Raw genomic sequence first — 15,586 nt, 5'->3', positions numbered from 1 at the left:
CTACAGTAACGTAGGTCACTGCTTTAGATGTGATGATGTCCAGATGTGGAGAAGAGGACAACCAGTTACTGAGATGACTTTAACACTGACCTGGAGAGTTTATCTCCTCTATGGAGGCTAATGTTGTTAGCAGCAGCAGCTAAACGATGGTAGCTACATCACCTTTATTCTAGTCTGTAAAATATGCTCTTATTGTGAAACTCTGCCTGCTGCTTCCTCACAGGTGGAGTCCTGACTGGTTCCAGGAAACAGATCACCTGTCTGAGTGTTCAGGAGTGGACTGGAAACTTTGTTCTTCTTCTTCTTCTTCAGCGCTTTGAATAAAGTGTAAGTTTGCTTTGTTTGCTGCTTTAACTTCAGTAATGTTGCTGTTTGTTTCTGCTCTGTCATGTTTCTACATGTTCACTTCTTATTTCACCACAAACTCTGGATCACTGCTGTTTAAACATCCATCAATATGATTATTAGATTATTGATTCATTGTAATCAGTCAGTATTTCTATTAGATCATTGATTGACTTCAGTCAGTTTGATCAGCTGCTGATGTTTATTTGTTTCTTCACAATACAAACTGCGTCGTGTCTTTTTTACTTTCGGTTTCTCTGTGAGTCTCTGCAGCTCCATGACTCCATCTGCTGGACAGATAGTAGAAGTGCAGCAGCTGATCTTTTCCAGGAGGATCTGAGTGGATGAATGATGTTTGTTTCCTGTGCAGGTGAAGGTAGAAAGTGTGTGTGAGCTGCTGTGAGTTGAGCATCATGGATGAGTGTGAGGACAGAGAGGAGGGAGTCCCTCCCTCTAAAAGCTCTCTGTGTGGGGAACAGGAGAACCAGAGCAAAGCTCAGAGGTGAGACCACCATCTCTAACTGTCCAGGACTCTGCTGCATGTCAGAGCTCAGCATCACATCACTGCTGCATCATTATTGACAGGAATCCACCTGGACCTGGACCTGGACCTGGACCTGGACCTGGACCTGCATCCAGCTGTGTGTCCTTAAAGAGTGACCATTCGATGGGTCGCTTAATTGACTTGAAAGATGATCAACCTCCTGCTGCAGAGAAGTAAGCTGTGAAATCAAACTACTGAATGTTGTGTCAAATGTTCTGTCATTGTTCCAAATACGTTCCATCATTAAATCACTCTGAAACTCTGCTACAAGGTTCATGTCTGAAAGAAATTAAAATGAAATTCTCTTACTGGTGGGTTTCCTCTTTATCTACCAGAATCCATCAGAGACCAGAGTCCTCTGGACCTGGACCTGCATCCAGCTATGTGTCCTTCAGGAGTGACTGGTCTAAGGATAATCCTCCTTATTTTAAAGGAGAACCAGGTCCTGCTGCAGAGGGGTAAGATGTTCAGAACAAGGTTTCAGAGCTGCTAGTTTGATCGCAGATTGGCTCCTCATCAAGCAGAACAAATGTTTTCAAGAAGTGATGCTGATAATGTGAACATCATCCACAGAGACATTAAAAACAGAACCAGGTGGATCACAGCAAGAACTCTGAGTTCACTGAAATATCAAGAAATAGTTTCACTGGACAAAACTCCGGTTCTGTGATCATAAAAGCCTTGTTAGCCTTTATGTTAGCCTAAATGATAGCTTGTATATTAGCCTATATGCCAGAAGGAACGTTGAACCCCTATAAACAGTCCTGAAAGAGGTTCTAAAGGGACGGTTCCTGTAGTGAGAACAAAGATTGATGATGAATCAAAATGAACAGAAAGTTCCTGCAGTGGAAAACAGACTAATGTTGGAATCTCTAATGAACATCATGGACCTTCAGCTGGTGTTTGTCTCTGTGTGGACAGACGTACTGAGATCTGACTGTTGATGTTGATCCACAGAGTGGAGCAGCAGAACTCAGAGGTTCCCAGAGCTCAGTCTGTCCAGCAGCATCACCTGGACTCCATATTCATGGTGAGTTCATGGACAACAAGTTGTTCTCCATCTGTTGTGTTCAGGCGTCTCCATGCTGCTCTTTGTAGACCAGTGGACTGTCAGTGTGTCCAACATGGATCTGATGTTTGGCTCCATGATTTGACTCTGATGGACTCATTGACACATTTCTCTGTTCCAGCTGCTGGAGGACAACATGGTGACTTTTGTGAAGAAGGAGCTGAAGAAGATGCAGAAGGTCGTGAGTCCAGATTACCCAGAATGCTCAGAGAGTCAGAGGGAGGATGAGGAGGAGTTGGAGGGTGATGATGAAGATGAGAGGAGCAGCAGAGAGATGTTTGAGCAGATCACAGTGTTGTTCCTGAGGAGGATGAAGCAGGAGAAGCTGGCTGACTGTCTGCAGAGCAGTAAGAGGATTTGTGTAAAGACTGAAGCTGCTGATCAACAGAACATTTACTAAAGTCTCTGAATATCTTCACACAATCAGTCTTTAGGAGGATGAACTGCTGCAATGTTTACTGTCATTTATTCTTTGATCTCATGTTGTTTCTTCATTCAGAACTTGCTGCTGCAGTTTGTGGACGTAAACTTAAATGTTCTCTGAAGAAGAAGTTCCAGAGAGTGTTTGAGGGCATCGCTAAAGCAGGACAGAAGACCCTCCTGAATGAGATCTACACAGAGCTGTACATCACAGAGGGAGGGACTGCAGAGGTCAATGATGAACATGAGGTCAGACAGATTGAAGCAGCATCCAGGAAAGCAGACAGAGCAGAAAGAAGCATCAGAGCAGAAGACATCTTTAGAGGCTCACCTGGAAGAGATGGACCAATCAGAACAGTGATGACACAGGGAGTGGCTGGCATCGGGAAAACAGTGTTAACACAGAAGTTGACTCTTGACTGGGCTGAAGACAAAAGCAACCAGGACATCCACTTCATGTTTCCATTGACTTTCAGAGAGCTGAATGTGGTGAAAGAGAGAAAGTTCAGTTTGGTGGAACTTGTTCAGCACTTCTTCAGTGAAACCAAAGCAGCAGGAATGTGCAGCTTTGAAGACTTCCAGGTTGTGTTGATCTTTGACGGTCTGGATGAGTGTCGCCTTCCTCTGGACTTCCACAACAATGAGGTCCTGACTGATGTTACAGAGTCCACCTCAGTGGATGTGCTGCTGACAAACCTGATCAGGGGGAATCTGCTTCCCTCTGCTCGCCTCTGGATAACCACACGACCTGCAGCAGCCAATCAGATCCCTCCTGACTGTGTGGACATGGTGACGGAGGTCAGAGGGTTCACCGACCCACAGAAGGAGGAGTACTTCAGGAAGAGATCCAGAGATGAGGAGCAGGCCAGCAGCATCATCTCCCACATGAAGACATCACGAAGCCTCCACATCATGTGCCACATCCCAGTGTTCTGCTGGATCACTGCTACAGTTCTGGAGGAGCTGCTGAGAAGCAGAGAGGGAGGAGATCTGCCCAGAACCCTGACTGAGATGTTCATCCACCACCTGGTGGTTCAGACCAAAGTCATGAAGGTCAAGTATGATGGAGGATCTGAGACAGATCCACACTGGAGTCCAGACAGCAGGAGGATGATTGAGTCTCTGGGAAAACTGGCTTTTGAGCAGCTGCAGAAAGGAAACCTGATCTTCTATGAGTCCGACCTGACAGAGTGTGGCATCGATATGAGAGCAGCCTCAAAGTACTCAGGAGTGTTCACACAGATCTTTAAAGAGGAGAGAGGGCTGTACCAGGACAAGGTGTTCTGCTTCATCCATCTGAGTGTTCATGAGTTTCTGGCTGCTCTTCATGTCCATCAGACCTTCATCAACTCTGGAGTCAACCTGCTGGAAGAACAACAACAAACAACATCTCGTTGGTCTAAACTGTTCCAGAGTAAATCGGCACATTTCTACCAGAGAGCTGTGGACGAGGCCTTGCAGAGTCCAAACGGACACCTGGACTTGTTCCTGCGCTTCCTCCTGGGTCTGTCACTGCCGACCAATCAGAATCTCCTACGAGGCCTGCTGACACAGACAGGAAGTCTCTCACAGACCAATCAGGAAACAGTGAAGTACATCAAGAAGAAGATCAGTGAGAACGTGTCTGCAGAGAGAAGCATCAATCTGTTCCACTGTCTGAATGAACTGAAGGATGTTTCTCTAGTGGAGGAGGTCCAACAGTCCCTGAGATCAGGACGTCTGTCCACAGATAAACTGTCTCCTGCTCAGTGGTCAGCTCTGGGCTTCATCTTACTGTCATCAGAAGAACATCTGGACGTGTTTGACCTGAAGAAATACTCTGCTTCAGAGGAGGTTCTTCTGAGGCTGCTGCCAGTGGTCAAAGCCTCCAAGAAAGTTCTGTAAGTAGTTGGAGACTGAAGATACTTTTTCATTTTCCTGCTGTTTTATCAGTATAATCTGCTTTTTCTCTTTTCAGATTGAGTGGTTGTAATCTGTCAGAGAGAAGCTGTGGAGCTCTGTCCTCAGTCCTCAGCTCCCAGTCCTCCAGTGTGACAGAGCTGGACCTGACTAACAACAACCTGCAGGATTCAGGAGTGAAGAGTCTTTCTGCTGGACTGGAGAGTCCACACTGTAAACTGGAAGCTCTCAGGTCAGGACTCATCAACCTGTTCAACTGATGACCATTTAAAATGTGTTTTTATTCATGATGAACAGAACAGCTGAGGTGGGAGGTTTTCTGTATTTCTATGACTCACATCAGTTCTGTTACTGACCTTTAGCACTAGTTTCTCTTAGTGAGGCCTCTTCCACTACAGGAACTTAACAACCTGGAACCTGCATCACAGAACCAGAACCTGTAAGAACCTGTACAGTCTTGGTTCCAGGTTCTGTTTTAGTTTCCACTGTTTTACAAATGGAATCTTTCAGACAGACGCCAATGACACACTTCAGGTCTGTCAGAAATGATGGAGTGAAGCAGCAGCCCTGCAGGTGAGGACAGTCATCATGACTGTTGATAAGCAGTGTCCTCATGTCCTCTGGTCTGTGGGTAAGGTCAGTCCAGTCTTCCTGCTGCTGATGGCTGAGTCCCTTCAACTGAAGTGTTGGTGAAGGATAGAACATCCATCCAACCTGTGGTGAGGTTCATGGTCTCTCTGCTCTCCCTGAAGAGGAGCTACACCCTCATAGGGACCCTATGACCTTTTTCAGATGTGAGGCTGTTAAAGGTTGTTGGTTCCTTTCAGACTGTAGGGACTGAGAGCCAATCACTGGGCAGCAGAGTGTCTCCTGAGACTGAGAGAGAATGAAGAGTCCAGCTCACTGACGCTATGAGGAGTCCAGACTTCATCAAGAGTGGAGATAAACATTTGAAACACATGAGTTTGGAGATCCTTAGTCTGGTTCCAGTGGGATTCATGTGTGAGTGAAAACCAAAGCCTGAGTCTCAACAGCACAAGAAGAAACAAGAAAAGCACTCATGGAGCGCAGTACTCCACCAACACTGTTCATTCCCCCATATGGCATTGTCAGAAATGCAGCATATTTTTTTGTAGAAATGCAGCATTTTATTACTATTGTTATTACTGATGATCAGAAATGATGGCACTATAGAATCCATCCATCCTCTATACACCGCTTTATCCTCACTTGGGTCATGGGGGGTGCTGAAGTCTATCCCAGCTGACTTTGGTGAAGGCAGGGGACACCCTGGACAGGTCACCAGTCTGTCACAGGGCTACATATACAGACACACAATCACACTCACATTCACACTTACGGACAGTTTAGAGCAGTGGTCGGCAACGGGCGGCCCGCGGGCCAAAACTTGCCCGTCAGGAATAATATCTGGCCTGCCAGATGATTTTGAAAGTTTGATTTGGCACAGAGCCAAGTCAGTCCGTCACCGCAACACGAAACTCGCGTGGTCGGCTGCTGCCGGGCATTTCCACGATTGTGCTACTGGTTGTACACGGTTGTACCAGCCAGATTTGACTGAGCAACAGTGTGTGCAAAACGTGTGTGTCTCGGCAGTCATTTTTAATACATCTGTGATCAGAACTGAGACGTGTGTCCCAAGCAGTGGCAATCAGCTGTAAAGGCTCCGCTGGTCGTGGTATCGCCCCGCACACCCCCCCCCCCTCCCCGCCCGCAGAATCGGAGCGCACCCCCCCGCAGGTTGGCCCGCTGTTCGATTGTTTACAAACATTTTGGCCCGTAGCCACATCTACTTGCCGACCCCTGGTTTAGAGTAACCAATTAACCTCAGCATATTTATGGACTGTGGGAGGAAGCCGAAGTACCCGGAGAAAACCCACGCATGCACAGGGAGAACATGCAAACTCCATGCAGAAAGATCCCAGGCCCAGGCCGGGATTCGAACCAGGATCGTCTTGCTACAAGGCGAAAGTGCTAACCAGTACACCACTGTGCAGCCCCGCACTATTCACCTTATTCAGCTCCGCCCATTTTCCAACGGGCGGGACTTCCTGTTTTGAGTAGCACTTCCGGTAACTCGATCATTCCGGTGTTTACAACTGTGAGAGTGGTGTGGGAAGAAACGGAAACCTCTTTAAAAAACAGAAATGGATCAAGTCTGCCGCATCCGCGACTTATTACAGAGTGGGAGGATGACATGAAAAAGTGACCACAAGTCACGTATGGCGATATTTTTAACTATTTCGTGTTGTCTCTTGGCGTTGATCGCTCGGCTATGAGGAATTATAAGAGCACTGAAGCCTATCAATATTTGCACAGTGTGGCGCTGTTCTGTTACATCAAGAACGGAAATATACGTTTCTTAAAGCTAATGTCAGTCCGAGTCAGGCTAGTACCTCCTCACACATGGTGGGTGTTGGTGACAGCTGATGAAACGGTGGAGACCACGGGATGCTCCTGTATCGCTGGGTTGGGACGGTCCTGCAGTCACACTGCTGCGATATTATGGAAGGTATGTTGATTTGAATAAAACTTTATTTGATTCATGTATATACGATGTGGCTGTGCAAACGGAGGTTGTTATTGTCATTTCTGAAACAGCTCCTGCGGTTTACTGTGTTATTAGCCCTGTCACAAGCTAATGCTAATTCCCTGGAGCAACAAAAAACTGATTCTGACCAAACCGCAGTCATAACAACGTTTCAAAATGGCAGAGAGTATCTTTTTACCTCACTGATGGCATAGCGAGGTCTTTAGTGGAAACTGAACTTTGGTAGAATCGCTGTAGCTGCGCTGACAGTGACCGATGCAAGCTGTGTGTTTACATAGCCATGAGCTGGTCCGCAGCATTCAGATCTAACCTTTCCGTGCTCTAAACAATTCTGAGAGAGAGAAAGCTTCATCTTTCCCCAGTTGTTGTGGCACCCACGGACAGCGCAATTGATGCCAAACATGTTAAAATCGCTTAAAAGAACAGTTAAAAGTAGCTACAGTAGCGAGAGGACTCGATGTTGTTGTAGTGCGAAGACGGTCAACCGGAAGTCGATCTCAAAAATGGCGCCGCCCTGCCTCACTTCCTGAATAAGGTGAATAGAATGTGTCCATTAAATATAGATGTACTCACAAAGAAAATGAACTAAGCACAGACATGTGTTATGTATGTGTACGTTACGTACGGATATTGAATTGTGTGACCTACATATGTGTAAATTATTCTTACAAAGGTCTGTTGATCACTTCGTCACTTTCTGCAAGGCTTTGTTTTGCTCGTGTTAAAACAGCCGTTCCCTCCATGCTTTTATTTTGAAGGTGTATTTTTTTTAACGTTATGGACTTTTATTTTTCCACCATTCCAGCAGTACAGGAAGTGTTTATCTAAGAAGCGGTGTCTTGACATGAGGAAGAAGCTGCCGAAAAGTCTGAAAATTCACATAAAGATGGAAGGAAAACTCAGAAACACCCTCACAATTTAATCAATTGTTTCTTGAATCATTTCCAATGGATAAGTCAGTAGTAGGATCACAATCATGTGACCGTCATCAGGCAGCTGATGCAGCGTTCACTTCTTGTCATGGTTACAGTGACGCCGTGCCGGCCGCTATCTTTCAGTGGGAAATCCTGAACAAATCCATGGATCCAGTCTATAAGCTGCATCACTGCCAAAATCTAATGAGGTGGTCCTTGTGTCATTTCTGACCTTCCCTACAAGTTTCATCTGAATCCGTTGGACAAACATACGCCTATCGTCACATAATCATTCCTTGGTGGAGTAATGAAGGAACATGAACAACAAGGACTGGAGATCAGAAGATGTTTGTTCTGTAACATCAGAGAATCAAATCAGAATCAAAAATAAAGGTGGACAAAGAAATTAGTGAAAAAATCCAACATTATAATCACAGTAATGAACGATACTGACCTTTATTGGATTCATTTCTTCTTGTTTGGTCTGAATTCTTCATTTAGTAAATCTAAACTGTCAGTTTGTTTTATGAATCTGATCAAATACTTTACTTCTCAGCTTCAAAGTAATCTGATTACTGTAATGTGCTACACTTTGAATAATTTTCACATTTATATAATATTTCAGAGGACTGTCCTCATTGCTGCTGTATTCTGGACATAGTGGGATGTATTTGTTGTTAAATTCACTGCTGTCTTTTCAACAGGACAGAAAATACTGAACTTAATGTTTTACTTCTATTCTTGTCTTTGTCTCTTCAGACTGAGTGGCTGTAATCTGTCAGAGAGAAGCTGTGGAGCTCTGTCCTCAGTCCTCAGCTCCCAGTCCTCCAGTGTGACAGAGCTGGACCTGACTAACAACAACCTGCAGGATTCAGGAGTGGAGAGTCTTTCTGCTGGACTGGAGAGTCCACACTGTAAACTGGAAGCTCTCAGGTCAGGACTCATCAACCTGTTCAACTGATGACCATTTAAAATGTGTTTTTATTCATGATGAACAGAACAGCTGAGGTGGGAGGTTTTCTGTATTTCTATGACTCACATCAGTTCTGTTACTGACCTTTAGCACTAGTTTCTCTTAATGAGGCCTCTTCCACTACAGGAACTTAACAACCTGGAACCTGCATCACAGAACCAGAACCTGTAAGAACCTGTACAGTCTTGGTTCCAGGTTCTGTTTTAGTTTCCACTGTTTTACAAATAGAATCTTTCAGACAGACGTCAATGACAGACTTCAGGTCTGTCAGAAATGATGGAGTGAAGCAGCAGCCCTGCAGGTGAGGACAGTCATCATGACTGTTGATAAGCAGTGTCCTCATGTCCTCTGGTCTGTGGGTAAGGTCAGTCCAGTCTTCCTGCTGCTGATGGCTGAGTCCCTTCAACTGAAGTGTTGGTGAAGGATAGAACATCCATCCAACCTGTGGTGAGGTTCATGGTCTCTCTGCTCTCCCTGAAGAGGAGCTACACCCTCATAGGGACCCTATGACCTTTTTCAGATGTGAGGCTGTTAAAGGTTGTTGGTTCCTTTCAGACTGTAGGGACTGAGAGCCAATCACTGGGCAGCAGAGTGTCTCCTGAGACTGAGAGAGAATGAAGAGTCCAGCTCACTGACGCTATGAGGAGTCCAGACTTCATCAAGAGTGGAGATAAACATTTTAAACACATGAGTTTGGAGATCCTTAGTCTGGTTCCAGTGGGATTCATGTGTGAGTGAAAACCAAAGCCTGAGTCTCAACAGCACAAGAAGAAACAAGAAAAGCACTCATGGAGCGCAGTACTCCACCAACACTGTTCATTCCCCCATATGGCATTGTCAGAAATGCAGCATATTTTTTGTAGAAATGCAGCATTTTATTACTATTGTTATTACTGATGATCAGAAATGACGGCACTATAGAATGTGTCCATCCATTCTCTATACACCGCTTTATCCTCACTAGGGTCATGGGGGGTGCTGGAGTCTATCCCAGCTGACTCGGGTGAAGGCAGGGGACACCCTGGACAGGTCACCAGTCTGTCACAGGGCTACATATACAGACACACAATCACACTCACAATCACACCTACGGACAATTTAGAATAACCAATTAACCTCATCATATTTTTGGACTGTGGGAGGAAGCCGAAGTACCCGGAGAAAACCCACGCAGAACATGCAAAATCCATGCAGAAAGATCCCAGGCCCAGGCCGGGATTCGAACCAGGATCTTCTTGCTTCAAGGCGAAAGTGCTAACCAGTACACCACTGTGCAGCCCCGCACTATAGAATGTGTCCTTTAAATATAGATGTACCCACAAAGAAAATGAACTAAGCACAGACGTGTTATGTATGTGTACGTTAGGGTGACCATACGTCCTATTTTGCCCGGACATGTCCTCTTTTCAGAGGCTGTCCGGCCTGTCCGGCCGGCGTTTATAAAGTCCTTCAAATGTCCGGGTTTTTGATCCCCTAAATTCCACATAACGCGAAACCGCCGCGTCGCACAGTGCCGCGCTCTTGAATCGTACTGCGCAGCACTTAGAACCCATTCTCTTCTATCAGAAAATTTCCACTGCACACGCTGCGGAGCGCCAGCGCCGCGTCTCTGAAGCGCCGGTGCGCGCCACGGCGCTGGAGATTCGCTTCCTCGCAGGCTGACAGGCAGGTAGGCACACTGCGAAGAGCACTCGAACAGAAAGAAAATGCCAAAACGCAAATGTCATTTCACTGATGAAATGCGATAAAAGTACCCCTGTTTTCGTCCGGGTCGTGTCAAATGGGAGGCAGAATTTACAGTCTGCAAAGCTGGGACTTATGTCTCCGTAGCTAATAAGAAAAGGAAAAAGAAGGAAATAAAGGACTGTTGACTTGAGGCGTTATTTCTGTATTTTTTTCATTTGCCATTAGACACATTATTTTGAAGAATGGGCTAACTGAACATTGAAGAATAGGCTACCTCTCTTTTTTCTTTTTGTTTAATATTTTGAGGCATTATTTCTATTTTTACATAATTGATAATTGGGAGGTTATTTTGAAGAATGGTACTCTACCTCACTTTTCCTAACTAAGGTGTGAGTGTCAGACTTAAAGCTGCTGTCCGGAGTTTGAATCGCAGCGTCTCCCAAAACACTGTTGGTCCCTCCCTCTGATTTCGCTCCTTTATTTGTGCACGCGCGCAGTACATGAGAGAAGTGCTCGGAGTGCTGCAGCATCTCGCCTGTTTTGCTGTTTTCCCCTCTTCTACATTTAGTACATTTAGTAAATAATAAAGGAATTACGTTAGAATGCTGTATTGAGTCTAACTTGTCCTAATACCAAAATAACATGAATCTGCTAGGACGAACGAGTAAAGTTTCAATATGTGATTACACTCGTGTATCCCTCTCGATGACGTTGTTTATCAAACTTAGTGCATTTACGCGTGTATATGTGTTACATTGTTTATTTATTTCTATCTAGAGTTCAGAATTGCATGACTCCTCTGACGAAGAGTATGTCCCAGACGCCCCAACATCTTCCTCCAGAAGTCGGGCATCTAAACGAAGCCGTCAGCCGGGCTATGGAGGCCGTGGTCGGGGAGCGACGCGAGCACCCCGAGCCAAAAAACGTCCTGCAGTCTCTTGGCCTGACAAGCCGTGGGATTGGTAACTTTTCTGGAAGTTGCTGATCCCTGATGCTCTCTCCTCCACAAGCAAAACAAATGTGCTCGCGGTTGCGTAGTGCGTAGCTCGCCCACCTCTGCATGGGCTTGCTTGCTGTGCGCGTAACCGTTGATTGACAGCATGACAAAGCTGAAGCTCGAACTTGATTGGTCGGCAGCGACCGGCGCTTTTTGGAATAACATGGGGGTCTATGAGAGGAAGGCGGAGCTCAGGAATAAATTTTCATATCGCGTCATACTAACATTATATTATAGTATCGAACTAGACTAACACATTTAAGCTTTGTTAAAAAGTGATACATAAATTGAAAACAAACGGAAACTCCGGACAGCAGCTTTAAGAGAGATGATTATTTCTTATTTTGTTAAACATCTGAATACATGTGTTCCTACACAACTTGAGTCAATAACTATTAAAGACTAGAGCATGCCATACTTGTATGTGACTGATTATACTGTTTAGGAGAATTGCTTTAATAAATATATTATTTATAAAGCAACTGTTTGTGAGTGTTTTGGGCTATTTTTCTGTATATCCAGGTAAAGTGTTCTTTTCTGGGAAATTCAGAATATCTGTTTAACTGAGTTCGAAGCACAGAAAGCCCTCTGACCCACGGAAAACCCCTATAAAGGGGGGGGGGACTGAAAATTTTTCGCGCGCGACCTGGAAGTGTGTCCTCTTTTCAGAGAAACAGAATATGGTCACCCTCGTGTACGTTACGTACGGATATTGAATTGTGTGACCTACATATGTGTAAATTAGTTTTACAAAGGTCTGTTGATCAGTTCATCACTTTCTGCAAGGCTTTGTTTTGCTCGTGTTAAAACAACCGTTCCCTCCATGCTTTTATTTTGAAGGTGTATATTTTTTTTAATGTTATGGACTTTTATTTTTCCACCATTCCAGCAGCACAGGAAGTGTTTATCTAAGAAGCGGTGTCTTGACATGAGGAAGAAGCTGCAGAAGAGTCTGAAAATTCACATAAGGATGGAAGGACAACTCAGAAACACCCTCACAATTTAATCAATTGTTTCTTGTATCATTTCCAATGGATAAGTCAGTAGTAGGATCACAATCATGTGACCGTCATCAGGCAGCTGATGCAGCGTTCACTTCTTGTCATGGTTACAGTGACGCCGTGCCGGCCGCTATCTTTCAGTGGGAAATCCTGAACAAATCCATGGATCCAGTCTATAAGCTGCATCACTGCCAAAATCTAATGAGGTGGTCCTTGTGTCATTTCTGACCTTCCCTACAAGTTTCATCCCAATCCGTTGGACAAACATACGCCTATCGTCACAAAACCGTTCCTTGGTGGAGTAATGAAGGAACATGAACAACAAGGACTGGAGATCAGAAGATGTTTGTTCTGTAACATCAGAGAATCAAATCAGAATCAAAAATAAAGGTGGACAAAGAAATTAGTGAAAAAAACCAACATTATAATCACAGTAATGAACGATACTGACCTTTATTGGATTCATTTCTTCTTGTTTGGTCTGAATTCTTCATTTAGTAAATCTAAACTGTTAGTTTGTTTTTTTGAATCTGATCAAATACTTTACTTCTCAGCTTCAAAGTAATCTGATTACTGTAATGTGCTACACTTTGGATTATTTTCACATTTATATAATATTTCAGAGGACTGTCCTCATTGCTGCTGTATTCTGGACATAGTGGGATGTATTTGTTGTTAAATTCACTGCTGTCTTTTCAACAGGACAGAAAATACTGAACTTAATGTTTTACTTCTTTTCTTGTCTTTGTCTCTTCAGACTGAGTGGCTGTAATCTGTCAGAGAGAAGCTGTGGAGCTCTGTCCTCAGTCCTCAGCTCCCAGTCCTCCAGTGTGACAGAGCTGGACCTGACTAACAACAACCTGCAGGATTCAGGAGTGGAGAGTCTTTCTGCTGGACTGGAGAGTCCACACTGTAAACTGGAAGCTCTCAGGTCAGGACTCATCAACCTGTTCAACTGATGACCATTTAAAATGTGTTTTTATTCATGATGAACAGAACAGCTGAGGTGGGAGGTTTTCTGTGTTTGTATGACTCACATCAGTTCTGTTACTGACAGTGGCGTGCACAGATAGACACCAGGTGGTGCTAGAGCACCTGCCCCTTACCCTCAGTATCAAGCAGGTGTTCTCCACGTCTCAACGTTATAAAAAAATGTAAACATTAAACACACACACACACATGACCCGTGCTGTGACTCGCCCCATCTCGTAACGTGAACACCACCATCCAGGTAACACCTAAATGAATCCAGTGTTTTGTTCATAAGCCTCAGTTGCCACACGGTGCATTTATTACTCCACCAAGGAACGGCAGAGACAGACAATGGTGAAGCTCCTGATGGTTCACAAAGCCTTTATTTATGTTCAGCCGTCAGCCCTATTTTGAACATAAATTCACCTTTCTGTCCTTCACTCCTTTCTTGTCTCCATTCCAGCTGCTTCTAAGTTTAAACACATCCTTTACTAGACAGCAACAGTGGAACCGTTTTCTTTCATCTTTATGTGAATTTTCTGACTTTTCAGCAGCGTCTTCGTCATGTCAAGAAACATCTTCTTAGATAAACACTTCCTGTGCCGCTGGAATGGTTATAAAATAAAAGCCCTTACCTTTAAAAATACACCTTCAAAATAAAAGCATGGAGGGAACGGTTATTTTAACAGTAGCAAAACAAAGGCTTGCCAAAAGTAATGAACTGATCAACAGACCTCTATAAAAGTCATTTACATGTGATTTGGTATGAATACATAACATGTACATGAATAACACATGCCTGTACTCAGCACAAGGTCATTTTTTATGAAATATTTCATCCATCAGAAATGATCCATCAACTGAGCAGCCTTGGCAGAGTACTGCGCTCTCTGAGTGCTTTTCTAGTTTGTCTCTGTTGTGACGTAGTCTGTCTCATGTAGCGCTAAACAACCGTGCCTAAATTAGCCAGCTGCCCGCCTGCTTAACTCATTGGCTGCCAGCTGTTTTCAGAGCAAAGAGCCCCATATTGCCAGAGTTTTTAAGAATTTTGACAGATTTTTCAAGATCTACAGAATATCAAGTTGTAAGACTACATAAACATTGAAACTATCGAAAGAAAGGGTAGATTCTCTTCTTTCATCAGGAAAAAACAGTTTGTTTCTAGCATTTTCGGTTCTAAAGTTATCGGCAGCAGAACATAGGGTCGTTTCAGCAAAAACACCCGTTTTTGACCAAAAAACAGAGATAACGAGCTTTTTCTGCAGAGAGGCACATCAATCACTTTGATGCCAATATTTTTTGGTTCAGTGACATCCCACACAACTGAACAGTTGTTTACTTATATGACACAACAAAAACAACTCGGAAAAAACATTTTGAGGTCAACTTTTTAACCTTTTGTTAGCTAAATCATTTATTTACAAACAAACAACACAAGTCAACATTTTGGTTCAGAACAATATAGCTTACAAAATATAAACAAAATGTTTTTGTGTGTGTGTGTGTGTGTGTCTCTGTGTGTGTATGTGTGCTCGCTCTAAACTCATCTGACTCGGCTTCGTTAGATGAACTCAAGAGAGCGGTGGTGGCGAAACAGAAAACTAGCGCGGCTTTGATCGCCAGCGGCTGTTGGTAACGGCACTTTTTGCTGTCGGCCCACCACGGTCACTGTCTTTGTCATTCTTTTGGCCCACCGCAACACTCTCACGTTCCAAAACTCCAGGATTTTCACCGACAAGCTCCGCCAGACTATCCTGCAGCCCCCCCAGTCAAAAAACACGATTGACGTCTATAAACGTCATTGGCAGCGAATGAGTTAACAAGCTCAACACCACCCATAATAATAATCAGTTAACTGACAAAACGTGACGACGATGACCTCACAACCAGTGTTATTTGGTGAATTGGTACAGCATATGATCTGTATACTATAACTGAATATTTAGTTTGTGTAGGTTTATTATTAGCCTGCAGTAGGTTGAGGCAACACTTGCTGTGACTAATTTGCTAAATGACAAAAAGAAAAAGTAGCTTTCTGCCTTGTTGTAGCCTAATGTCAGGAATCAGTCTGGATGTTGTCGATCTCTTTTAATTTACCAATTTTTAAGGTACAATGTTTTATTGACTCTTTGTGTGTCATTATTAAGATGTTAAAATGAATGCCATTACAGAAAATGTGTCCCTGATTTTGTTATTT

The 15,586-nt window shown here is 44.0% G+C and overlaps 1 protein-coding gene and 1 long non-coding RNA gene across 12 annotated transcripts in view; one reads left to right on the top strand and one right to left on the bottom strand.

Moving 5' to 3' along the window:
- The first annotated feature begins 531 nt into the window (after positions 1-531).
- The window catches only part of LOC127533521 (NACHT, LRR and PYD domains-containing protein 12-like), a 175,940-nt gene continuing 160,885 nt past the window's right edge, over positions 532-15,586 (top strand). For 2 of the 11 annotated variants that reach the window (XM_051946720.1, XM_051946719.1), the window contains exons 1-7: positions 627-847; positions 931-1,062; positions 1,225-1,347; positions 1,847-1,919; positions 2,080-2,305; positions 2,458-4,258; positions 4,336-4,509. In XM_051946720.1, the coding sequence (XP_051802680.1) occupies positions 759-847; positions 931-1,062; positions 1,225-1,347; positions 1,847-1,919; positions 2,080-2,305; positions 2,458-4,258; positions 4,336-4,509 (2,618 nt within the window). In that variant the 5' untranslated portion in view covers positions 627-758. Of the gene's footprint in view, positions 848-930; positions 1,063-1,224; positions 1,348-1,846; positions 1,920-2,079; positions 2,306-2,457; positions 4,259-4,335; positions 4,510-8,519; positions 8,694-13,174; positions 13,349-15,586 lie in introns of all 11 variants that reach the window. The other 9 variants (XM_051946722.1, XM_051946714.1, XM_051946712.1 and 6 more) reach the window with 9 other exon arrangements.
- Positions 3,672-15,586, bottom strand: part of LOC127533558 (uncharacterized) — an 82,020-nt gene continuing 70,105 nt past the window's right edge. The window contains exon 2 of the long non-coding RNA XR_007941298.1: positions 3,672-3,740. This is a non-coding gene — a long non-coding RNA (uncharacterized LOC127533558). The remainder of the gene's footprint in view (positions 3,741-15,586) is intronic.

Source organism: Acanthochromis polyacanthus, chromosome 4 (assembly GCF_021347895.1).
Source record: "Acanthochromis polyacanthus isolate Apoly-LR-REF ecotype Palm Island chromosome 4, KAUST_Apoly_ChrSc, whole genome shotgun sequence".
Lineage (NCBI taxonomy): Eukaryota > Metazoa > Chordata > Actinopteri > Pomacentridae > Acanthochromis > Acanthochromis polyacanthus.
The sequence above is the reverse complement of the archived record's forward strand: the minus strand, read 5'-3'. Positions and strand labels throughout refer to the sequence as shown.